A 27,479-nucleotide genomic window follows, 5' to 3' on the forward strand; every position below is an offset into this window, starting at 1 on the left:
GCTGAATAACAGACTTAAGTGGTCATTGTTTTATGAAGTAAATCTGTTTTCACACATCTTCATGTTGGTAGTGATAGCACAGTAAAAATGCACCATTAACTGACCACCTATGCACTTTTGCACTCCGATTCCTGAAGGGCTGCATTTCTAAATCAGTGAAATCAGCATTTTAGCATAAACGTGGCTTGAAAATGCTTGTAGAAGTGCCCTTAAAGTGAAACATGTGAAAAGAAGAAGCTCACACCACATTTTCTGCAGTCATTTTCACTGAGCTCACTGAACAAGGCTTCATTGCTAGCTTAAAAGTAATGTGCTTTTGGCAGGCCATGGCTTGGTGCCTGTTTGCGTTTGTATGCTATAACATGTGAAGTGTAGACATTCTGAGCTTTGACCTGGAAGATTTCCCAGCCTTATATTAAGACACAAACATTATCACCATACAAAACCCTCAAGCTTTTACATGTGCCCCTATTATATTTTTCTAAAGTATAAGAAACACTAACAAGATCCTGCTCTTGCCTTGACAAACTCACAGTCCATGTACAAAACTATTGAACCAAATAGGGAAGGTTAAATTGTTAGGAAAGGAAGTCATGCTGCTGTTCTTGCTCAAGGCTTTTTTACACAGTTGGTTCGTGACCCATTTGTGAGCATAAGAAATAGCTTGCATGTCAAATAATAAATAGAACATTTTCTGCATGTCCACCAAGTATTGGTCGCCTGCTCATGCAGAAAGACTGCTGAAGTTAGGGGTGGGCAATACATGTTATTGTTGTTGTGGTCAGTTACTTCATGGTGCACGTCTTTGAATTGAATAACAGCGTGTATCATAAATGGACAGATTTCTGCTACATTATTATTATTACAGTAGATGGACTACAATTGTTCCATCTTTCAGCAGAGCAGTGATTGAAAATTCTCCCATCACTAGCTGTGCCCTTCAGCTGTTAACGGAAAGTTTTGTCAAGACTTCCCTTTTCCCAAAGCTTTCAGCTGCAGTGGTGGAAAAATGTGGATGTGGGTATTTTTCCAGAAATACAGGTGCTGAACTTCGGCATATGAAGTCCAAGCAAACCCTTTCATATGCAACAGCATGCAAACTTCACTGAAAAGCACAACACTGATTACCATCACATTTGCATGTGTTCAAAACACTATATAAATAAATAAATATAGTGGCTAACACCAGGAATGCTGTGGCTAGTCCAGTAATGCTATCACAGTGGCGGTTTTTTGCAGGCCACTGCCGGTCCTGTACCGCTGTGAGGTACTGAACGACAGCAGCAACAGCGACAAGTGTATATAGATCATAGTACCAAAAAGTCAGCTAATTATGTCACTAGCTCATTTACTCATTTTGGGTATGTAGGCTGAATGTTCTGCTTCTGTTGTTTATTCTGCATATTGTGCAGGTTGTTTTCAAGTCATATCAAATGTGTGGTAGAGAAGTTCTTGAGTGTTGTTCCCTTTCTTAATTCCCAGAATAAGCAGTGATTACAAATGACTTGTCTAATGTCATGCATAACCCATTTCTGGCCAAAAGTTACTGAAACTTTGGTGCATCCCATCTTTCCATAGACCTTTTTAACATGTGACACTGTTTTGTTCCAAGTTATTCAATAATCTCAATAAAATGAAATATCACGATGCAAATCATATAGGTTTTTCCATATTTTCCACTCTTAGTTGAAGTAATGGTCAGAAAAGCAAAGCTGCTTTGGACATCCCTCCTTGTTATTGAGTTCAGGTGTTTCAGCCACACTCAACAGGTAGATAAAATGAAGCACATAGCCATGCAATCTTGTTTATAAAAACATTGATAGTCGATTGGGTCATACTGAAGAGCCCAGTGTCTTTAAACATGGCACTGCTATAGGATACCACCTTTGCCAGAAGTTCATTTGTGTATCACTACAGTGTTCGAAACCACCTCTGGAAACAACATCACCAAAAGAACTGAGCAGAGGGTTCAGCGAAATGAGTTTCCATGGCCGAGCAGCTGCACGCAAGCCTAAGGTCAAAATGCATAATGCCAAGGTGGAGTTGTGTAAAGCATGCCAACACTGGACTTTAAAGTGGTGGAAACATGTTTTCTGAAATGAATTAATCCATTTTTATCTGTCAGTCTTAAAAAAGAATCTTAATTTGGCAGATGCTAGCAGACTGCCTCCTATGAGAACACAACAGCAAAATTTGGTGGAGGAGGTATAATGGTCTGGGGCTGTATTCAGGGTTTGTCCCCCTTAGTTCCAGTGATGGGTAATCTTAATGCCGCAGCATATAAAGACATTTTAGACAATTATATGCCTACAATTCTATGGCAACAGTTTGGGATAGGTCCTTTCCTGTTCCAGCATAGCTGTGCCCCTGTGCACAAAGCAAGGTCCATAAAGACATAGTTTGAGTCTGGAGGAACTCCTGTGACGTGCATGGAGACCTGCCCTCGACCACACTGAACACTTTTTGGATGAATTGGAATTGAGCCAGGGCTTCTTGTCCAACTCTTAAAATGTTACAGAAAGCCTTCCCAAAAGAGTGGCCACTGTTACAGCTGCAAAGGATGGGTCAACCCTATATTAATCCCCAATGTTTTAGAATGGGATGTCCAGCAGTCTCATCTGGGTAAAGGTGTCCACATACTTTTGCCATAAGATGTATCTATAAGATTCTAGAGTTTTTATTGCAACCGTTTAATAGAAAACCTAATTAAACTCATTAAAAAATCTTGTTCCTTGGTAGGAACAAAAGCGTGGATCCCCACCAGCGGTATAAGATTAGACAGCACAGTCCTAATAAATTCACTCCAATTACAAACTCTATCCTAAGGCAGTAAAGCAAGGATAATGTCATGTTTTGTATACCCAGGATTATGGAGCAGTGTTTCTCCGTGCCTAAATGAGTTTATTAATGCTTTATTGAGTGGAAAGATTCACACTGTGCTGTTAGCTCTGATTAGCAGCTGAGTTCTGCGGGATGGTGTACAGCCTGAGTTTATACTGTATCTTAAGTTCACTTTCTTCTGACTTAACAAGCTTCATCAGAAAATAACCAAGGCCAGAAACTAACCCAGGCCAGCATTTGATGTTTTATTATTGATTCATAACAGCCAACAGTGACAGAGTGACAGAGTGAATGGTTGCATTGTGTAAGTAATGAAGCGTGTCCCTGGTTCTACTCGTAAAGTACCTTAAATGATCCCGAGGCCTCAAGACAAGCCTCTTAATCTTGGGCGTATTTACTACCTGTTTTGTTTTTCATCCAGGATTTGTCTCGGATGAGTAAGATGTACGCTAGCTTTCTAAATGCTCTCCATCAATAAGTGGATTCATTTCTTTTCTCATCTCCGTTTGAATTCGTTCTGAATTTGTTCTACCGAGTTCAATCTGGTCTCAGGTTGGAGCAGAAAAACTATTCTTTGCATTGTGTCGATTTTTGGGTAGTCCAGGTTGTATTCCCTGGATGGATGATGACACTAAAGCAGGGCTTCTTCAGAAATGTTCCAGAACCCTCTGAAAAGTCAGTCACTCCACAAGGAAAACTGACCATCCCAAATATCAGTATGTATTTTTTATTTTATTTTTTTTCCCCAATCCTGCTTCTGGGCCCTCTTTGCCATACGCAGTTTCAACTAATTCCTGCCTCAGTATACCTGATCCAGCTCATAAAGGACTTAGTAATCAGATGGTCTTGGAAGTAATCTAATAACTGCTAACAAAAATTTGGATTGGGCTAAAATTTGTTCAACACTTAGGGAATCTCCTGGTCTATATGAGCCTGTCTCTTTTCACTCACTTTACATTAACAAGCCAGTTAGACTCTTGCCTTTTTTCTCTTTTCATGTTCTGCATCTTCTTATTCCTTTTTAAATACTTTCACAAACTCTTTATGATGTAATTTTCATCCAACATATTAAAAATAAGCACAGATTTTTTTTAACTTTTTGGTACTCTGTCACACACTGGGTTTTTTTTCTGGCTGGAAACTTTAAATGTCCCAGACTGCCAGTTAGGTGTGGTTGTGTTGTCATGTAAACACCAAATGGGTGTTGTTTCTGGTTAGTCTAACTCCTGTACTGGTAGTTCACAAGCTTATCAGGTTAATTCCTCCATTTGATGAAATTAGATTCACAGCTGTTGTGATTTTAAAAAGTGCATTCTTTGAAATTCAGATTTTGATGTAAAACAAATCTTTCAGCCCTACCTTGTCCACTTTATGGCCAGTAAGTGTTGGTATAGCACTCACCTGAAATCAACCCAAAACTTTAATTTGTCCTATATTCTGTTTTTATCTATCTAGCAGCATCTGGATGGCTTTAATCTGGAGTTAATTTCAACTTTTCTGTGACTAAGCAGGTTATCACAGTGATGTAGTAGGGCTGCGTTTACTGCCTTCGCCCTTTTCATGTGGTGTACACAGCCAGTCAGTTCTGGAACTCATGACTCAAGACATAGAAGCTCTAAAGTGACCTGGATTTCAGCCTAATCTCCATCTTTAAGCATGATTCCCTCTACTAAGTGAGAGGGAAGTACAGGATGAGGAAGTGCTGTTACAGCAGTGATATCCTAGTGCATGCCTGCGTTTGTTTGGCCATGTTAACTGCTGTGTCTATGGTGATAAATGGAGGTGGGGTGGGGGGATATAAAGGTGTCTTCTTTCTGTTGTACTTAATGTTTTCTCTTCCCTGATATCAGTTATCATACTCTTCATTAGAGCCATTGTGATAGAAGATGCTTGTGTTTGCTGAAAGCATTAAGCTACTCTGCTTATTTATGCACCTTGTACTTTTCCAGAGGTGTAGTTAAGTCCTAAACCGAGAGATTCTATTACCCTTACTAAACATTCATGCAAGCCCCAGGCTGTATAGAAGTAAAACCATACTTGGGCGATGTGCGCTGAGCTCACTGTGGACGTAAGCACTTCGGTGTCGAGCTCTGTGCAGTGTTATCTCCTGCAGGGTGACACTAAAGGCCTTGTGTGTACTGGTCATAATAGGGGTCCTGTTTGACGTGTTATGAGTAGGTGAGGAGAGAGGCTGTTATGACAGGGCTGATGTGTTGGCTGAAGAAATGGAAGGAGGGCTATACACATGCATTTGTTTTCATACAATGTAAGGCCACTGGGTCATGCATATCACCATATTTTTTTGTTTTAGTTTAAAAACAGCAGCTGCCTTTTACATTTTATGATGAATGGCCCAATAGAACTGGTGCAAAAATTAGATGGAGTAAGAATTAGGAGTGTGCATGAGTACTTAAGTCCTCGATTAACCGTTTGAGGTCAGAATTCAAATGCTGAAACCGCTATTTGGGATTTGCTGTGTTTCATTATGGGCACAGGAGCAGGGAGTAAATGTTGTACCTTGCTAGTACAATGCATCTGAATCTGAATACATGGCTGAGATAGCACACAGCTGGCTCAGGTTCAGCATTTTCACTAATTAGGCTAACTACTCTAGCTGTCATCTGGGCCCAGAAACATTGGAAAAAAATTCTGGCAAAGTAATTTGTTGGTGTATCATCCACTGAGGACAAATAACCAAGTGTAGAAGATGACAAGTCCTCATCAGCACCTATTGCTCGTAAGTTCTTTTGAAGAGGCATCTTCTGTTGCTCATCCAACATGAAAACCTTCTGATTGCTTAGGACTTTTTTAGTAATAATAAAATGTTTTTAAATTTTTTTTACCCCTTAATCAGGAAGCAAAATTTCGTCTGAAGACTTTTGTTTTTGCTGTTGCTTTTACTTTCAGTAGGGGTAACTGTATATCCACTATCTGGATACTCATAATTAGTAGAAATGCACTTCCATAGTGACAATATTACATTACATTAAAGTTGCATTTAAATTTTACAGTTTTGTTGCAAAGTTATTTGTAATGGTTCTGAACCTAAACCGAAATCCATGATTTGTTTGGTAGCCTAAGGTTCAGCTTGAGGCGCAAGTTATTTAAACCTTATTTCGCCAACATTTCCAGCAATATTCGGTGCTGGATTCTTCCCTACCTCTGACTACACTCAGCCAATTGTGTTACGTCATAATAATTCTATGCTTTATTTATATAGCATCTTTCACAGCTTCCATTTCCTAACCTTTCAGTTTTATTTATAGGTGCCAATTTCAAGTCATAAAGAGTGAGGGATTCTGATTGTTGATAAATGTGCTTGAGCCCTGGTATGAAATTCTAAGCACGCTGCCTTTCAGTACACAAGACGAGCCGACGAAGAAACAGAGTCAGAACTTTGTGAAGAGCTGAGTAAGGCAGGATGTATTGGGATTGTGAAGGATAGGTGGACATCTGTAATTGTTCCGTCAGCTACTCTCTTGATAAACGGAAAAAATTGAAGTGATGGTTAGATTTAATTTATTTGATGTTTACATTTTAATTTGCTTGCTGTTTTTTTTTTTTTAATAGTTTACATTTGGTTATAAATGGTTAATTTTTTTCATACTGAATCATGATACAAAACTCAGCTTTGGCTCAGAAACTGAGGTCTGAACCAAACCAAAATGTTTTACTGTATTTGCTGAACAACAGAATTTTGTCTTATATGTATTATTTTATTAGCTTTTATTCATTCAGAAAATGTACTAAAACATACACACAGTAGCACTAGAGTAAGACTCTAATCACCTAGGAGGATCCCAGAACAGGAGCTGGAAAGCTCAGGCGTCTGCTGCTATTTGCGCCGCAGCTGGCCTACCTCCAGTCTCAATCCAAACGGCACCGCCTAAGAGGAGCAGACAGATGGATGGAGAGAGAGAGAGAAAATGTGAAGAGACTCTGTTAGATGAACAGGTGATTGATAGTAACAGGAATTGACAGAAGAGGGTGGAAACAGACTAGTCCTCTTATTCAGGAGAAAATGAGTTAGCCGTTGTGTTTCCACAAGAAGCTGGAAAAACGCCAGAACGCTCACAGGAGTGTCTTTTACTGAGGACCACCTGTAACAAAGCACACAGAGCCAGTTTGTTTGAGAACACTCAGCCTGCTTTCTGCACACTTAGGAACCCCATCAGCGCTCACATTTATGAGCCTACTGGTAATCAATATCCATACATAGCTCTGTTCATGAGGAACAGTATGTATGTTCTGAAAAAAATCTTGCATGTAGGACCAAGATAAATCCCAGTTCAGCACCTACTCACTACTCACTCCATCTTAAAAGAGTCCAGCTAGAAGCTGTGTGTGGATGACAAAGACTTTCATTTGGGTTCAGTGTAATTGGCAGCTGTCTCAGTTTCACCAGTAGTCTGATAAAATCAGTAGTGTGCCTCATATTAAAAAATCATCAGGTCAATTGAAAGAGACAATATTACTGTCCTTCATTTTATGTATTAATAAAAGAAATATAGAAATAATACTGTTTAGTGATGATGTATCATATATAGTACTGTGCGAAGGTTTTAGGCATCTAAGCAAATTTTTAAACAGTGTTCCTCAGCAGTGAGTTTATCCCAATATACATTAGAATAAAGTCATATTCATAATTAAAATAAACATAAAACCAATAAAAATGTATTTCTAACAGTGAGTGCCACCTGTATGAAATACTAATGTCTAACTGGCAATCTAATATTTGATTCCTAGCATTCAGTTTTTTTAATGGAATATTTACTTGTTATTATTGGCCAAAGTAAATGTGAAGATGTGATCTGGATTGTGCCAGAGGAGCAGCATCCAGGTATTGTCTTCTAGCACCTAGTAATTGTATGGTTTAACCACAGACTTTCTTGGACCTTAAACAAACATATATACATGCATACTTATTTTTACCCTAAATAAAACCATTTTAGTTGCTTTAATGATTGCTTTAGCTGAAAATTTTTTTATTGTGCAAATTAGTAAAGATGGTTTAATTTTATTGTGCATAAAGATGGTTTAATTCCACTATATTTCTTTATCAATGGCTCTGGTGCTATCTAGAGTAAAATGAGAGAAAGACTAACTTCATCAACTCCAGCGGCAGGCTCCATATCTGACTGGCGACTGATGCCTGTTCACAGGGTCATGGACAAAGCGCTAATAGAGGTTTGTGTTTCACAATGATCAGTGAGAGCTCTGGATAATCCTGGCCTCAGCAGCACCTTAGAGCCACCAGCTGAATCCACAGTTCAGCATTAAGGAGAGATACTGCCCTCCAACTATCGACTCTGCTCACCCAGATACCCACGAGCTATTTTTGGCCAGGCCTTTTTAAAGAAGGAGAATGATGAATCGTGCATTTTGGAAAGTACTGCATCTAGCTGGCTAGCTGGGTCTGTTGGTTTGGGCTCTGCGCCAGGAACTGGAACATTGGAGCAGCTGGAGTGTTCCTAGTTCAGTTCTGGATATCGGTGCGGTTCACATAGTTCTGGAAGCCTCTAGATTCAAGTCCCCACCCTTTCTGTCATCACTGCTTCTGTTCCCTTGAGAAAGGCACATAGCAGTAAACAGTAACAAAGATTTAATTGAAGACCTGTCATTGTAATAAGTGCTATTAAGAATGTTCAGTACACTTCTGACCGTGTTTATACACTGACTTCTAGCAGTACTTTATACACGTTCATATTTGGGTGGTGGATCATTCTCTGCGCTGCTGTGACACAAGTTGGTGGCATTTTAGTGTGTTGCGTCTGTATGAGTGGATCAGACACAGCAGTGCTGCTAGGGTATTTAAACACCACAGTATCACTGCTGGACTGATAATAGTCCACCAATCAAAAAAATCCAGCCAACATCATCCTGTGGGCAGCGTCCTATGACCCCTGATAAAGAACTAGAAGATGATTAACACAATCTGTGAAGCAACAGATGAGCTATCTGATCTGAGTTTACATCAACAAGATAAAACAGCAAGGTAAGAGTGTCTAATAGAGTGGACACTGTATAAAAACTCCAGCAGCACTGCTGTGTCTGTATCTGATTGTACCAGCACAACACACCTCCACATCGGTGTCACTGCAGTACTGAGAATGATCCACCACCCAAATAATACCTACTCTGTGGGAGCCATTTGGGGGTCTTGACCATTTAAGAACAGGGAAAAAGGGGGCTAACCAATTATGCACAGAAACTTATGGACTACAATTGTTAATTGTAGAACTATAAAGTGCACATTTATGATAAATAGACATGATCAAATGGACAAAGGGTGTAGGTACAAGGTTGGTGTGCTTAATGAACTGGCCAGTCAGTGTATGTGTACTTATGTGGTTTAAGTGCTAATTCAAATTCAAAAATTGCAAAAGTTTGAATATACTTATAAGTATCAGTGGTTTCAACTGTAATACACAATGTCCTGACCTTGTCAGAGTATTTATTTATTTATTTTTTTGAAAAACAAAACCCACCAGACTCTCTAGTGATGGTCAGATCTGGGTTTCGTCGGCTTGGAGGGCACAGCTGTAATCCAGTGTAATCCATGTTATTGTGTTCTAACTCTTTGTTGTTGTTCTTTACATGTTTTTCTATCGATATAAATGAGAAATTCACCTATGCAGAGGACCAGCAATCTCCCTACGCAGATGGCTGTAGTTTCTCTAATGAGTGAAAAGTACTGTCGAAGGCTTAAGGCTTAGGCTGCGAGACCCTAATGCATTAACACCAAGACAGCATGGGCCAAAGCAGCTTTGCAAAGTGAAGGACTGCGTAGACATAAGGACACTTAGAGTTGAGTTGGAGGCTGCATTCCTGTCACTTGAATGACCATTGAAAGTTAAGAGCATTTAAACTTACTTATGCGTGAAAGGTTGTCAGTCATTGACCAGAGTATTGGTGCAGAAATAGATGCCGCAAAACTATGTTCTGCAGTGACTGATTTCTATTGGACATGTTCATCTTGACCATATGGGAGGGCAGATTAAATTGCTGTGACTTGACCAAATGCTATTATCACCAGGAAATTGAGCGAAATAAGGGCCTTCTTGAGCTAACTGTGGTGTTGGTGGTGACTTCTTCTTGAACTTTGCCATACATATGACTTGAGTAGCTCCGAGTAATTGTCTGTACTTTGTAATTTGAATATTTTGTTGCACTTCATGTTTCTTATTACATCCGGTGATAGCTGGTTTTACCTAGGGCCTTACTTAGGCTTGTTTTTAGGCTTATTGCAAATGTTTTCACAACAGAAAGTTTAAAAGCTTCAGTCGATTGCTGTTATATATCACAAAAAGTTATTTCACTTTATTTCACACAAGGTGTTCTATTACAAAGAATGTACCTCTACCATAGGTAGTAAGTGTGCTCTTTATAAATTTATGTCTCTCCACCCAATAAAAAATGGTTTCTCTTCACTTAGCATTTTTTTATTTTTACCCAATTATCTACATTAGGAGGGCGAAGCCTAGCACAGGCGTCCTCCGAGACCTGCGAAACCAGCCATCGCTTCTTTTCGACCTGACGCTTGCCCAATGTCATTGAACAGCTGAACGCTCTAGGAGGAAAGCACCAACTGCCAGATCAGTTACATCAGCTAACAGACTCCTGCGCTGGCTAGCATCACGTTCAGAGGTGGGGGGACCATCCAACCTACCCAGAGAGAGCGAGGCCAGTTGTACTGTCTTTGACTCTCAGCTATGGATGGCTATAGCATCACCAGGGATCAAACTCACAATTTCGTGATGGATAGGTCCAATGCACCACTCGGGAGCCCTATGGCGCTCTGCATTTTTAAAGTTCAGTACTCTGCTACTTCTCCATAAGTATTCCATCACTTTGGATTCTACTAGTTGCTGTTTGTCCCTTTTACACTGGTCTCTCTGTTTTCAGAGACATGCAGTCGTTGATCATCTAGAGGGCAAATGTTACGTAAAGGCATAAAAGACATACTGTGATAATGCTGGGTGTTGGTTCAATTTGGTCCCTCTTTGCGCGCCTGTGTATATTTATAGCCTACAAACTAGCACCAGATACAAGATTCTTATGTCCATCTACAAGCAGAGGATTGTCAGGGTAACATGGTGTCACCTCATGGTCCATCTGCTCTGTATCACTCCCCTAATAGTGGTGGGTTGGTGGTTGTAAGGAAGCAGAGGACTGCTATAGTTATCCATACCAAATATTTTTACCAGTGATGTTTAAGCCATTTTGTTAAATTATGCTATCCTCTTCCTTAATTTGGCATTAGCACTAAAGGCCGGTACACTAGGTGGTAGAGTATGTCTTTTACTAGCTACATACGGATGAAGTCGTCATGCAGCTGCTCACTTGCAACAGCACAAACCAGCAGCGCAGCTCGCGGAGTTTCCTATTTTTATTGAGCTAGCCAATTTCATTGTTGAAATCCTGGAGATTCTTATGTTTGCTCTAAGGTAATTAAAGCGTTGGTTAATATGAACATGGTTTAAAGAATCCTTTTTAGCTTTATTTTGGCATACATTTATATTTGGTCATTTCTCAAAAATGTAAGTATGTGCTGCAAATCTTTTATAGCAAGTTCATTTTTAAATAATAGTGTTTTTTATTATTATTATTATTATTATTTCAAATGCACTCTTTTGTGTGTGTCTAAATTCTGTTGTGCTAGTCAATGTTTCAGTCTGTTTGCACACGTGCTACACATGCCACAAGGTGGTCCAGCTGAAAATTTGATGGACATAGCAACAGTAACTAAGGAAGACAGGACTTGTCACCAGTAATCACAAATTCCAGGGCCAGAAGCTAGATTTAAGGTCCGAAGTTGGAGGCCTGTTCCAGAGTGATCTTACTCATCTGTACTGTTCTATCATGTATCTACGTCATTCACACTATTCCACCACACCATAAAATGCCCCCCTATTAATTCTGTTCTAGAACGGTTCCTTCATTTACACATTTTTTTTTTTGGATGTTCTCCCCATCCACATTCACACAGTATTTTCTCCATTCATATTGAATGTTTTCGCCTTGCACATTATTTTACAGTGTTCTCCCCATTTAATCTGTTCTAGAATGTCCTCCTACTTATGCAGTTTTAGAATCTTCTTCCCATTTGCAATGATTTCATCAATCAGCTGCCGGTGTTGTAATGTTTGTGCTTGTTGGGTTGCTGTGCTCCGACCTCCACAAAGAAAGGCTTAATTTAAACATGGCCGCCCTGTTCTCAGATGTGGCTGAGTTCCAAGTCCTCACAAGTGTCTCCCCAGTGTTATCGATTCTTCCCTCAGCAGGCAGCTATTTGGAGCTTCCCCTAGTGAAAGATTAGATTCTGCTCATGGAAGGCTGTAGGAAGTGCTTACACTTCTCTTTGGGGACTCCTCAATGTCTGCTTCTGATCTGGAAGAGGTCCAGATCTGCTCAGCCTGCTGAAGAGGCTGAATGAGAGAGTTCTGATTGATGTGCCGAGGCAGAGATGAGGTGACAGGCCTGTCAGGACTTTCCACTGAGTTGGAGTCAAAGAACTGAAATAGAGTGTGTCTATTTTTAACCGCAGTGCAGCGAAAGGTGGAGCTTTTTTTTTTTGCTCTGGAGAGTTTTATGTTGCTGTTTTTACAGCTTTGCAGCAGTTGCACACCTAGGATCCTTGGGGGGCTGAGTACAACGTTACATAGGAGGCAAGCACATAGTTGGCACAGTTGCCTCTGTTTTGCATTGAGCCTACATAGTGCATCAGCCAATTTGATACAAAGACTTAATTCATGGCATAATGCCTCACAGTGCTTGCACATAATCCAGAGTAAATGGTGTTTTGGTAATTGACTGGAGCCTCTGTGCAGAGGGGAGACTGCTCTTGCAGACTGCGCTTGTAAAAATTGTAAAAGTTGTCCATTGAACTGACTTTTGGAAGCGCAGGGCCAAATTTGCTCTTGAGGGCTAGAAGTGTGTATAAAGTTTGATAGTCTCCATACATAGGGAGTTTTAAAAGCTCACAATGACCATCAGTGGATTCATGTTTAAAATTAGTTTATAGCAGTAGTTTGGCAAATGTACATAAATGCCCCTTATCCCGAATGCAGTCGATGAGCCAAGACATTGCTAACTAACACTAAAAGTTTCCACCAATACTTTTACGACCCACTCAAACTGCATCTAGGTCATAAGTTATTTCAGAAAATAGAAAGGCTAAGCAAGTGTACTCAAAAAAAAAAAAAATCAATACATTGTGCAATTACCAATTTGAGGACCCGCTTTTCTGTACAAATGAGCCTCAACTGTGTGTGTTTCAGCTAGAATGTACATGAAGAAACTAGTGTCTCCATCAGTGACCACCAGTTTACGTCTTTATATTTGTGCAAATTGTTTCGGTGACTGTTTACTTCCAGCTTTTGTTAGCGCCGTTAGCCTGGCAGCCCCGGTTCTAAACTAAAGACATAAATCTTGAACACTAAACATGTCTTGGCTGATTAACTGCGTTCTTTAATGCATCCTTAGTGCAAGACAAGGACTGCCACGGTAAGGCATATAGTCTGACCTGGCCACCCTGGATGAAACTCACGTTACAATCGAACGTTCTGAAAGTCGGATGAGGTGTGACCTGATTGGCAGTTGGCAGGAGATGCTGTTGCCATAGAGATTGATCAGGCCGAGCGGCAGCGCTTTTGTTTGCTCATCCCGGCTCTCTCTCTGCCATGCTAGCGCCAGTGCTGTCACTGTGTATGACGCTAATTATTCATTGTTGCACACACTGCTCTCCTGATGCGAACTATTTTTACTTCAGCAGGATCAGCACAGACAAGCAGCTTTAGCTGCTACAGACCAGCAAAACTACAGACTGCTTCATCTGATAGTGACTGTCCTCTAGTCATCATGGGAAATGTAGTAGCGTTGTGGGAGTAGTTTTTCTGGTGATTTGGCACATTTTCCCACACTCATATCAAGTTTTCACATACGCACAGATGACAGTTTTTGTCTTTTTATAACTTCATTCAAGGCTGCGATTGAATTTTCTGAAAGTAAATGCACATTGAACACATGAGTATGCATTAAATATCTGGGCACAGTTTTGTCAAATGTTTTTTCATGGCTTTGCTTCTCCATTGCTGCACGAGTCACAAGCTATAAATCATAACAGCACTTGCTATTTATTTGCTTATATTTGTAGTCCAGTATGCTGTATAATAAAACCAATAATTCTGCTTTCCTATCCCAGTGCTAACACCCCAGGGCATTGTAACTGCATATCCATTTGATATGACCTTTCTATCCTTTTGGCCCTCAGGAACAGGGGACGTGGTGGCCATCATGATCCCAGAGCCGAAAGGGCGGGAGATTGTGGCCCTGCTGGAGAAGAATGTGACCGTAATCATGCACATCACTATTGGCACACGCAACCTCCAGAAATATGTGAGCCGCACCTCCGTGGTCTTCGTCTCCATCTCCTTCATTGTCCTCATGATCATCTCACTGGCCTGGCTCGTCTTTTACTACATCCAGCGGTTCCGCTACGCTAACGCACGAGATCGCAACCAGGTACGCACACATTAGGGATGTGCACAGGTTCTTGTTTAACCATTCGATGTGCTTATATTTGTGTTGAAATCACTATTCGGGTATTTGTCATTTCATTATAAGATGTATAGACCAACACTTCTGTCAGGTGGAGATGTTATGTTTTATGTATTTGTGAGTAAATAACTGTATTATGTCACACTTTGCTACTACACATCACAATTGCCTTAACATGAGTGTGTTGCCATGGAGCAGACTCCAGACTCTAGCTGATGTTAGTTAAGTCCAGAAACAAAGCAAAAATATTTTTCAGAAAAACTAACATTGGCACTTCACCCCCTGATAAGAAGACGCCATTGTCCACCGATGAAAGTCCCCTTTAGCATCCAGTCCTGTACTGATTAGCTATAGTTTTGGCTCATTAGTTCATCTGAAGAGGCTCTATTACTCCTCCAACACAAAAACCTACTGATTTCCTCTGGACGTATTCGAATAATAAAGCATGTTTTCAAATGTATTCCTCTGTGTGCTGCTAAATGTGCAACACAAGTGCTTTCACTTAAAAGCCTACATCAGTTTCACTTCTATTAATTTTTTTGGGGGGGTGTTGTAATGTGTGTATGTATATTGTATGTATGTGTAAGAGAGAGAGAGAGACTCTTTGTCTGTTTGTTGGAAACTACCAGAACTTTTCTAAGCAGCAGAGACCTTCAAGTGAACTCCTTAAGGGCCAGTATATAAACAAGTGTTTGATAAGCACCAAGGTACACAGATGATTATATTTATAGGAATTTGAAAAAGATTATTACTGTGTTTTCTGTTATTTTAATAAGAAGTTATAAAATATAACATTAACTGAATAAGATGGAGCACAAAAGTGAATTAAAGGTGATAAAGAAAATGATGAGGAACAATGAAGAAACAAGGAGTAATGAAAGGATGAGCTTGATGTTCAGATGATATCACCACTCTGCAAATAACCGTGCACAAGCTTAGCAAAGATGTAGCTGGTCTGTAGGAGACATGCGTTGACCTAGAGGGGCAAATGAGGAGATGGAACATCCGAATTCTCAATGTGACTGAGGGTCCTGGCTCGAGCTCGCCTGCCACGGTTTCATAACTACTAAAAGAGGCCCTGCGTCTGGAGAAGGAGGTTGTAGTAGACAGGTCGCACTGTGGTCTGCAATTGAGGCAGCATGGTGGCAAACCCTGTGCTATTGTGGCCAAACTTCACTACTATCAGGACTGTGTGGACATTCTTCGTCGAGCCAGGGAGGCTGGTTCTCTGCAGTATAATGGCACTAAGATTTTCATCTTCCCTGATTATCCACTCAGTGTAGCCCACGCTAGATCAGCATCCTCCATGGGCAGAAAGGTGCGCGTTTCGGCATGTGTTACCCAGCTAGGCTCCGCATTACACATGATGGGACTGAGAAAGAGTTCCAAGACCCAGCGGAGGCAATGGCGTATGTCAGGGCCAACATGACACAGACTGGGTAGATAGCAAGACACGGCTGAAACTTGACACTCCATTGGTGAGTAACTAAAGACAAAGGCACACATTGTGGGACTGATTACTCGGACACTACAAATTTCACTGAAGTAAAAAAAAACAAAAAAAAAAACAAACAACAAGTGGACTAATGGAGTTTCTCATAACCGAGTGCTTTGCCTAATAAGTTTATTCGATCTATAGGCCACTTTATTGTTATTGTTGTTATTATTATTATTTTCCTGAAGTACTCAGCGGAGCTGCTTGTATCACTAGTTCCCTCCTGTAAGCACAGTGTGCTTTTCTTGTTGCATAGGGGTTTTAAAGCACCTTGTTATGTTAGGTGGCATGGGTTGTGTTTCTACTGCACCATTATTTTATTATTATTCCTGTTTGTTTAAGGTGTGCTGTGTTATTAGATATATTAGCGGTTTATTTTCCTTAGTATTGCATTGCACTTATAACTAATACATGACTAGCACATGTCTAATGAGTAAAAAGACAGGTTGCCAGGTAAAATTCACAAGCTGGAATGTAAAATCTTTGAATCATCCGGTAAAGTGTAGCTAAGTATTGTCGCATTTGAAGCAGATTGGGACAGGAATTTTTTTTACAAGAAACTCACCTACGGTTGTGTGATCATTCTAGGCTGAGGGGGGGTGGGTTGGACAGGTTTATCATTCTAATTTTAATTCTATGTCAAGGGGAGCTGCAATACTTATTAGTAAAACAGTCCCATTTATTATGTGAAATGTGGAGGCTGACCCAACAGGCAGGTATATATTAGTAACAGGTAGATTATATAATACTCCAGTAATGCTTCTTAATGTATACGCACCAAATTGGGATGATAGTTCTTTCTTTACAGCTCTTATCTTAACACTTCATCTTATCATGGGAGGAGACATGAACTGCAACTTTTCATCTTTAGACCATAGTCCATCCTCACCTTTTTCTCTTTCAAAGTCTGCTCAGGCAATCAAAACCTTTTTGGACACTTATAAAAATATTGACATCTGGCGTTTCCACAATCCAACTTCCAGGAGTTACTCCTTCTTCTCACAGGTTCATAAAACATACTCCCGAATAGATTATTTTTTTCTAGACAAGCATCTTTTACACCTAGTTACTGGTTGTGAATATCAGGCCATTGTGATATCAGACCATGCACCAATGGTGATGAATCTAAAAATACCCACAACACACAATGAGTACCATCCCTGGCGGCTAAATACACTACTACTGGCTGACAAGGATTTTGTGAAATTTATTTTAAATGAAATACATTTTTTCTTACTACATAATACAACTCCAGGAATGTCTCCCTTATCGATTTGGGAAGCAATGAAGGCATACCTAAGAGGACAAATAATATCATACACATCTTTTGTAAGGAAAAACCAAATGAGACGCCTGGAGGAATTAACGAAAGGGATTCTGAAACTAGATGTTATAATGGCCCGGTGTCCATCCCCTGATATGTATAAAAGGAGATTGTTGACACAAACAGAATATAATCTTCTTTCCACAAAACATGCTGAAAACATGATCAATAAAATACGTTGTAGGACATATGAGCATAGTGAGAAGACAGGGTGGAGCCTTGCTCAGCAGTTGCGTCAAAAAATAGCAAATCAAGCTATTGCCGAAATAAAGGACGAACAAGGTAACAGACATATAGATCATAGTAAAAGCTTTGCAGAATGGCAAGAATCCGGGTCCTGATGGGTTCCCCAGTGAATTTTTAGGACGTTTGCTGGAGAGCTGGCTCTGCTTTTGCTGTGAAGAATCATACACCTCTGGCTCGTTGCCTCTTACCATGCGTCAGGCGGTTATATTGCTAATTCTTAGGAGAGATAAAAATCCTGCGGAATGTAGTTCTTATTGTCCAATTTCGCTTCTTAATATAGATTGTAAGTTTTTAGCCAAGATTCTTGCTCAAAGATTAGATAAAATCTTAATATTAATAATTAATTAATAATTCTATAATATCAGATGATCAAACTGGATTTATTAAACAGAAACAATTATTTTTTAATATGTGCAGGTTATTTGATATTCTTTATAGTCCCACCCCACCAGGAGATACAGAAATATTATTATCATTAGACGCTGAGAAAGCATTCGATCGGGTGGAGCGGGACTATCTCCTTTACACAATGAAAAAATTTGGTTTTAGTCAAAAATTTATCAGATGGATTGAGGTTCTTTATGCCTCACCTCTGGCAGCAATTCGTACAAATAACACTTTATCCTCCTTTTTTAAGTTAGAACAAGGTACTAGACAGGGATGTCCCCTCTCGCCCCTCCTCTTCTCACTGGTCATATAACCATTAGCTATATTACTATGCAGCGAGGATATGATTAAGGGGATACATAGAGGAGGTTTAGAGCATAAGGTTTCTTTATATGTGGACAATATGCTTTCATATATATCTGATCCAATGTCTAGCTTACCAGAATTACTTAATGCATTAAATAGTTTCAGTAAAGTATCAGGATATAAAATAAATTTTGAGAAGAGTGAACTCATGCCCATAAATAATGTAAATAATCCAGCCATACTAAATCAGTTCCCATTTAAAATAAACATTAATAAGTTTAAATATTTTGTTATAATCCGTATGAAACAAGATTTTGAACAGTGGAACCTACTCCCTTTATCCTTAGGAGGTAGGTAAATATAATCAAAGTGAATGTGGCACCAAAATTTTTACTTTTATTTCAAAATATTGCATTTAAATAATGCATTTACTGATAACGTTTGTTGGCACAGCTACTTTCCTAGTTCACTTTGCATTTATTTACAACACAAACTGATCAGTCATCCGTACCAGTAGTATTTTTAGACCTCTGTGCAGCTCTAAACATAGATCAGCAGTGTCAACTCAAGTCCCAGAGGAGTGCAGTATTGCAGGGTTTGGTGTTTTGCAAGCTCTAACACACCTGATAATTAACTGATGTGTTCACTCAGGTAGGTTAGCCCAGTGTGATGCTGTGAGCTTCCAGAACTTTCTCTCAGAGGAACATAGGATGTTTCATCGCAGTGAAGCATGCTGACTGTTCTGGGGCTCATGCAGTGTTTTTGTCTTTTTCAGAGGCGACTGGGGGATGCTGCAAAGAAGGCCATCAGCAAGCTTCAAGTTCGGACTATCAGGAAGGGGGACAAGGTTGACTGTTGATTTTTTTTTTGTTTGTTTTTTTGTTTTTTGTTTTTTATCACCCGCACATCATATTTTTTCAGCTTTTCACTGCTTTGGAGCTATACAATAGTGTGCAAAGGACAGAGACCTTTTATTTCTTAAATCCTTTCTTTTGTAACAGTCAACACAGCCGTTAAGTGCAAGTTATTCATTTTTTTTTCAAACATCAGAACATACACTATATTGCCAAAAGTATTCATTCACCCATCCAAATCATTGAATCCAGGTGTTCTAATCACTTCCATGGCCACAGGTGTATAAGGCCAAGCACCTAGGCCTGCAGACTGCTTCTACAAACATTTGTCAAAGAATGGGTCGCTCTCCAGGAGCTCAGTGAATTCCATCATGGTACCATTATAGGATGCCATGCCGTCCAGTCGTGAAATTTTCTTTGTATTCCACAGTCAGCTGTCAGTGGTTTTATAACAAAGTGGAAGCGATTGGGACCTACAGTAACTGCCATGTAAAATGAGCACAGGGTCAGCAGATGCTGAGGCGCATAGTGCGCAGAGATCGCCAACTTTCTGCAGAGTCATATGCTACAGACCTCCAAACTTCATGTGGCCTTCAGATTAGCTCAAGAGCAGTGTAGAGAGCTTCATGGAATGGATTTCCTTGGCTGAGCAGCTGCATCCAAGCCTTATATCAGCACGTGCAATGCAAAGCATCAGATGGCATGATGTAAAGCATGCCGCCACTGGACTCTAGAGTAGTAGGGACATGTTCTATGGAGTGACGAATCACGCTTCCCCGTCTGGCAATCCCATGGATGAGTTTGAGTTTGGCGGTTACCAGGAGAACGGTACTTGTGTGACTGCATTATGCAAAGTGTAAAGTTTGGTGGAGGGGGGATTATGGTGTGGGGTTGGTTTTCAGGAGTTGGGCTCAGCCACTTAGTTCCAGTGAAAGGAGCTCTTAATGCTTTAGCAGACCAAGGGATTTTGGACAGTTTCATGCTCCCAACTTCATGGGAACAATTTGGGGATGGCCCCTTCCTGTTCCAACATGACTGCGTCCTGACCTCAACCCGATAGAACACCTTTGGGATGAATTGGAGTGGAGACTGCGAGCCAGGCATTCTCGTCCAACATCACTGACCTCATAAATTCTCTTCTGGAAGAATGGTCAAAAATTCCCATAAACACACTCCTAAACCTTGTAGAAAGCCTTCCCAGAAGGCTTGAAGCTGCTATGGCTGCAATGGGTGGGCCAACATCACATTAAACCCTATGGATTAAGAATTGGTTGCCACTGTTCATATGCGTGTGAAGCCAGACGAGTGAATACTTTTGGAAATATAGTGTATGTGAAGAGATTAGATATAAGCCACCTGCATAAGGAAGGAGAAAGTTAAAGGAAAAAGTGAAATATTGGTGTTTCCAAAACTGGTGTTACAAATGATTTAAAGATACAGAGAAAATGGCATTCCTAACAGTTGTGCAAGAACTGGTAGACCATCCAACCCATCACCATTAAATAAACACCACTTAAAGCTTTCATCTTTGAGAGAAAGGAAAAAAAAAATCAAGCTCCACTCTTGATTCAGATCTGAACATATCTACAGATGTTTCTCTCCATCCTTTCACTGTGAGAAGACCTAATACAATGGGTCTGAAAGGGTGTTTAGCTATCAAGAAGCTGTTACTGAGAAAAAGAAATAGACAAAAAAGTAAAAACTAGAACACTAAAACTGGACATGTGAGACTTCGGAGGTTTGGAAAAATATCCCTGCAGATTTCTTTAAAAAGACTGAAAGCAAGTAAATAACTGAATAAACATAAAGTGTGGATTCACTAAATACGTTTTGATGGGATAATAAATAAACGAATGGTGGTCTCTGACTTTTGCATAGTGCTGTATATTAGACAGGTATGTTGCACCATAAAAATAGAGAATGTTGCCGGTTGCCAGTTCGATCCCCAGAGCCGACAGCACATGACTGAGGTGTCCTTGAGCAAGACACCTAACCCCCAACTGCTCCCCGGGCGCTGCGGATTGGGCTGCCCACCGCTCCGGGCAAGGAGCTCACTGCCCCCTAGTGTGTGTGTGCTCACTAGAGTGTATGTGGTTTTTCACTTCGCGGAGGTGAAATTTCCCCGTTGTGGGACTAATAAGGGTCACTTAATCTTAATCTTCTTTTCTTGTTGTACAAGGCATGTCTGAGACCCCAGTCCTCCTGACTTCAGCGCTGTGCCTCTGATTTATTTCTTCAGCAAATTAGCATTGTCTTCATGAATGGCATTCAGTGCATTAGACAGGAGGAACACTACTCTGTGAAGAGCTGTGACCCAGACAGAATGTAGAAGCAGAGCCTAGAGGAAAATCTTAAGGAATTTTATGGCTGAAATACAGAGAACAACCATTTTTATCTCATGTTGTTGATTAATAAAGGCTTTGCTCTGAAGGTAAATTTTTAAGTTTACATTGGAGACACAAGACTAATGTAGGTAATGATTAATGGCCAATGGAAAAAAGCCAATTAACATGGTGTAAACTGCATCCTAAATCATCACAGACCTCAAACCTGTCTAAAAAAAAAAGTAAGTTGTAGCTAAAAACGGCAGTAGTCTATCTGAATTTTGTCCATTTTTATAGGTAATAGTATGTCATACAGTGTCATAAACCATATAAGCAACACTGCTTAAAAGCTTAACAACTTGATGCAGTTTCAAATAAAAATCTAATGATTTAGCTATGCAGTTTGCACAATGTTAATTGATGCTATATCCATCATTTGTTAGCTGCGTTATTCTTGTAACTCTGGGTCAAAACTAGACACCCAACCACAGTGTCTTGTTTGATCAACTATGTGTGGGGTAAAGGAAAAATCATTTAAAAGGTGGCTGGTTGCCTGAGAAGCCTGTCCTCACCCTGTTCGCCCTGCCATAAGAGCTGTAGCCACTGCCTGTGTGCAGTTCATTCTCATTAGACATGCTTCATGCCTTTTACTGCAGAGCTGTCCCTGCCTGCTCTGTTTCTAGGAAATCTCCATTAGCAAAAACACACACACACAGACATACAACCACATGCTCATAACACTGTCTCTCTGACTCTTATTTCTAGGAAACAGAGTCAGATTTTGACAACTGTGCTGTGTGCATCGAAGGCTACAAGCCCAATGATGTAGTGAGGATACTGCCATGCCGGTAAGCTTCAAAAAATCAAGCATGCCAGTGTAATCCTGAATGACTTATTCAGCTCTTCTTACATACCACATTTTAGAACAAAGACAGCTTTTAGATTTCAGTGGTTTTATTTGTATGGTGAAATAACTTTCTTCTTCTCAACTATAATGAATGTTATAGTATAGATGTCCCCCAGATTAGGGGTCATGACCTTATGTGATGTCATGAGATTCTTGAAAATTCAGAATGTAATTGCTAAGTACAGAGGTTTGACTGTCAAGGTGAGGTCAGGGGCATCATGATGGCAGTATATAACAAGTATTAGATTTGCTGCTATATTATAGCATTCTAAGACTGCTGTGTTTTTTAGGCATGTCTTCCATAAGAACTGTGTGGACCCATGGCTGCAGGACCACAGAACCTGTCCCATGTGCAAGATGAACATCCTCAAAGCTCTCGGCATCCCGGTAAGACTGGAGCTCTACTGGAGGCCGTTCTGTAGTTTATTATGGCTTCAGTACGTCAGTACATACACAGTAACGCTGTACCAGGCTCCATTTAAACCCTCAGTCATACAGTTCAGTCAAACATTTCATTTTGTTTGACTTTTCTTTTCAGTTCCTAAAAACAATGTAATCCACCACAACAACTAGATCTTTTGTAGAATTCCAGCAGATGAGCAACTTGAGCTTACCATTCTACAGCCTCATCACTTTCAAGATCACACAGTTCCTATTTTCAGAAGCACGTAGCACCCTAAGATCATCCTGTGTTAATTGTACTGCACTGGTATTGAGGAAGAACATGTACTCTTGTGCAAAAGTTTGGGAACCCTGGCCAAATGACATGCTTTGGTTGATTTTGAAGTGAAAGTAAACATGTCCTCCTCTGCTTTTTTACATTTGAATGCATGGTTGCATAGTTTATTTGCTGAATTTGACATATTGGGTGAAAAAAGTCCAGACATTGTGCAGCTGTTAAAGGTCAATTGCTGTAATTGCTGTGAGTTATAAAATCCTGGAGCATTTCCTTTTTCCATGTATCCACAGCAAATTTGAAACACATCTGAAAAACTTTACCATCGTGTATAAACGACTGCAAAACAGAAAAGTGGAATCATTGCCTATATGTTACATAAACAATGTTTTAATGTTAATTCTTGTTGACTCGCTCGCGCAGCCAAACGCGGACTGTTCTGATGATATTCCCCCTGACTACGAGCTGTCACTGGGCGGCCCTCCCACTAACGCTGTGACTGGGGCCAGCGACGTGACTGTGAGCGAGAGCTCTGTGGTGCTCGACCCTGCTGTGAGGACAGTTGGCCTGCCACACCTTTACCACGAGCACGATTCACAGCTTGATGAGGGTCACCACATCGCCAGCAGTAAGTACAAACTACTAGTCACACAAACTACATTACCCACAACCTCGGGCCATCATGTACCTCCAGGAACTGTTACCTTGGTTCCTTTTGTCTTAGTTTCTTTTCTTAGGTTGCGTTTGAATGATACATTTTTTACAATGTTGCTGATCCGTTAATGTATTTGTGTGAATATTAAACTGTCAGAAGTCCTTAAACCCCAAGGGTCAGTATGTAGGACACAGTTTAGTTTCTCACTATAATAACTGCATAATTGACATATTTGTTTCATAATAGGTGCTATAGCCCACCGATATTTTGTTTGTTGGCTTTAAAAAACAGCTGATATTATGGTTACACTGATTATTGGTACCAGAATGTGACTGATAAAACACTTATATTTATTAGTGACTTTTTAAAAACTATAATAAACAGACAACATTACTTTGAGAAGTGATTGATTTATATTTACAGAATCAGTCACTAAGGTATCATGCTCTTATGCTGACCTTTACTGAGACTGCTTGCAACATCCAGTTGCTCACCTTTGAGTGTGTGAATGCAGTTCAGCGACATGATGACTATCTGGAACAGGACCCCAGAATTTTTCCCATGTGCAGGATAAACATCCTTAAAGCTCTTGGTATCTCTGTAAGACTGGAGCTCCTCTCTGTTTTTTTTATGGTTTCTGCCAATAGTACATATACAGTAGCACACTATACTACACTGCATTTAAACTTGCAATCAAATGGTCTTTTAATTTAATAGTTTAGTTGACTTCGAAGGCTCTAAGATATGTTGATTATGACTCATATGTAACTCGTATGACAACTCACATCATTTAAAGACGACAGCTATTGCTGTCTGTTCAAGTTTTAATCATGTAAAATGATATTGGCCAATATTATTATTTTTAGAATATTCAGCTACATAAAGTTGGTATTGATAATCCTAGTCCTAGTAGGTGCCAAATAGTTTATAGTAGTTTATAATGCTTTATTTGAAATAAGTTTAATCATTTAAAGCCTAAAGTTTTAAGACATTTTATTTGATTTATGCATAATTTAAGCAGTTTGTCCACATACCCCTTTACAATTTTCAGATATTTGCTATGCATCTGCACTCACAACCCCCCAGCCTTTTGCCACACTTTACCCAAATCAGTCAATACCAATTTGAATAAACAAAAACACCATATTTGCAGTTATGTTCTTAACATAGCACACACGCTAGGATACTAAGGTTTACCATGTGCCAATAAGGCCATGTCTCTTGTATATGGGGCAGCCTGCAGATTGTTTATCCTGGTCTGGTCCACTTCCTGTGAGCCACGCCGGGATTCCAGCTCTAACTGGATGGACACACGCCCATAACTTCAGAGCAAGCACAGAAGGTCAATAGTGCCTTTATGCCCACTTCTTCATGCTGTTTCAGAGCTCACACGAGCTTGAGCTGAGATCTTGTGAGTGGCGAAATGTAAGAGATTATTAGATAATAGTGCTTTAGCCTGTGTTTTTTAGCTACTGTTGTTTAGCTAACTTTCTAGTTTGGCCTGGGAGGGAAAAGTAATTGTGTTCAGTTGCATGTTTATATCAGTACTGTATTCGAAGAATAAAATTTAAAGGTAAAGATGAAAAAGGCAGCAACGTGGGATTTAATTTTGCTCCCCACGCTCACTGTATTTTGAAAACTGTCTTAAAACGAATTCCTCTGTTTTCCGTTTGGGTTAATGGTTATGTATAACCCTGTGGCATCCACTTTGCATAACTCCTTCTGGCATGCAAAAAAGTTTCTTAGCTCAGACATTGCTCCTAGTGTGTGTAGATAATTTTGAGTATAAAAACATCAAAAAGGGCCGACTGTGGGATGTAGGAGCCAAAGCTTGGCCGAACTCCGCCAACTGCAGTATTCGACCTCAGCAGCTAAACAGGACATTTGGCTTTTCCACTGTTATGCTCAAACACACTTGCACAGTTTCTTCATCTGCAGTCCCTTCTGCTGCTCTAAAATGGATCCTCCACAACCCTGCTGACATCCCGTTCCGTAGTCCATCAGGCCATGTTTCCTCTACTTTTAAGGACTGAATAGGCAGGAAAGGGGGGGCCAGGAGGCAGCGATCACATCAGCGTTCGGATGAATTCCTGCTGTTTTAAAATTGTTTCTTAGAACATACAATGAAGAGAAACAAGTATTCAGACACCTTTGTTTTTGTTATTGAATTTTATACCAGTGCATATATGTACTTCAAATATAATGTCTTTTGACTTTGCACTTCAACAAGAAAGTATGCATGCATTCATTAGAACAGAAAAGTATGTGTTCATAAACAGAGATGTTTAAACGTGAAATCGATAGGTATAAAAGGACTTAGTCACTATTTTAAACCTCTAGACATTAATGCTGGGGAAAAAAAAGTGTTTCCATTTCCAAAAGATGTTTCTATTGCACAATTTCACACAAACAGGTCTGGACCCTCATAACTAGGGGAACTAAAGATGGTTTGCCAAGAGGAATTTAACCACAATGATCTACAAGGCTAATTACTGCTTAAAGTAGACTTATTGAAGCTTTAATTGTAATTTGCTCTGCCGTGAAGCAGTGTTGTTATTCATTTGGTGTGTCTGTACTTTCTTCCCTATCAATTTAGTTTTTTATACATATGTATGTTTATACTTATGAATACATACTGCTTTTGTGCATGTTTGTAAGTGAAAAGTCAAAAGACAATGGAAAATTATTCATCAAAGGTGTGTAACAAAAGAGCACATATTTAACTGCCTTTAATGACTACTCTGCACCTGAATCATGAAGCTTTTCAATGAAGTGGAACTGGACCACAAATGATCAATCAGCCTCCGTGCGTGAAATCAAGTGCCAACCTATCTGTACCTCATTTACATATCATTAACATGAAGCACGCCTTAATTCATGCAGATTTTTCAGTAGGGAGCCAATAAAACGATGGTGTTCAGCGTCTTGTGGGTGTAGATTAAGGTGGAGCAGTGAGTGCACCCCTCACTGCTCCATCTACTAGCCAAATCTTATAGTGTTCAGATTACAATGACTGGAACGAATTATAGGTGAAATGAATAAAACAATTATTTATTTATTTAAAACAGTAAAATGATTTGTGAATGATGTGAATAGTAGAAAAAAACGGTGGAATGATGTGACTCTATTATAACAAAGTTATATTTTCATTCTGAATGTTTATTATAGATGGTGTTAATAATAGTTTTGGTTGGTTAGCTACTAAATATATGCTATTGTGCTTATATTTGCCCACAGAAGTGAGCTTGATTGTAAAAGTAAAAAGAGACAGAACAGAGGAATAACAAAACTGTCAGTGAAATTTGCATGCACTCTTTTTATGATCAGATCTGACTGTACACAACTTTGATTAATAAGTGCTGTTATGGGTGAATATTTGAGGTGAATAGCAATAGAAGTATATTAACTAACAAAAATAACAGTGAGTGAATATTTGTCTCTCCTTACTGTATTTTAAGATCATGTTTTCTTGAAATTGGCCATGAAGCCACTTTGGGAGTTGCCAGTTTGTCATACAGGCAAAACTAAGTCTCCTGAATGTACTAGTATGTCTCTGCTCAGTATTTCTGTAAATTGGGTCTTTTTTGCTAGTGAGGTAAGGATCTCCAGTCAGGTCTTTGTTCTGTTTCTTGTAATGGAAAAATCAGCTGCTTTGATAACAGCTAAGATATGGAACCACATGTGCTGTCCTTGCCTGTAATCTTTCCAAAGATAACTGAGACTTCCTAGCATCACTTGCCCAGAGCTTCTGTAAGGGTTCTGTCTGCTTCAGCTGATAATAGCACATCAAAGGCATGGTCTGCGTGGGTGGCGTTACTGCAGCTCCATCCATTAAGCCCAGAAATCACCTACTGAACATTCAACATGAAAGCGTAAAGTTTTGTGTAAAGTGATCATTTAGACTT

The 27,479-nt window shown here is 39.8% G+C and overlaps 1 protein-coding gene across 1 annotated transcript in view; it reads left to right on the top strand.

Moving 5' to 3' along the window:
• Positions 1–27,479, top strand: part of rnf150a (ring finger protein 150a) — a 35,849-nt gene that overhangs the window by 2,250 nt on the left and 6,120 nt on the right. Inside the window, exons 2-6 of the mRNA XM_017717644.2 lie at positions 14,114–14,364; positions 18,934–19,005; positions 22,102–22,184; positions 22,534–22,630; positions 23,343–23,547. Of these exons, the coding sequence (XP_017573133.1) occupies positions 14,114–14,364; positions 18,934–19,005; positions 22,102–22,184; positions 22,534–22,630; positions 23,343–23,547 (708 nt within the window). The remainder of the gene's footprint in view (positions 1–14,113; positions 14,365–18,933; positions 19,006–22,101; positions 22,185–22,533; positions 22,631–23,342; positions 23,548–27,479) is intronic.

The sequence above is a fragment of the Pygocentrus nattereri genome, chromosome 5 (assembly GCF_015220715.1).
Source record: "Pygocentrus nattereri isolate fPygNat1 chromosome 5, fPygNat1.pri, whole genome shotgun sequence".
In the NCBI taxonomy this organism is placed as follows: Eukaryota; Metazoa; Chordata; class Actinopteri; order Characiformes; family Serrasalmidae; genus Pygocentrus; species Pygocentrus nattereri.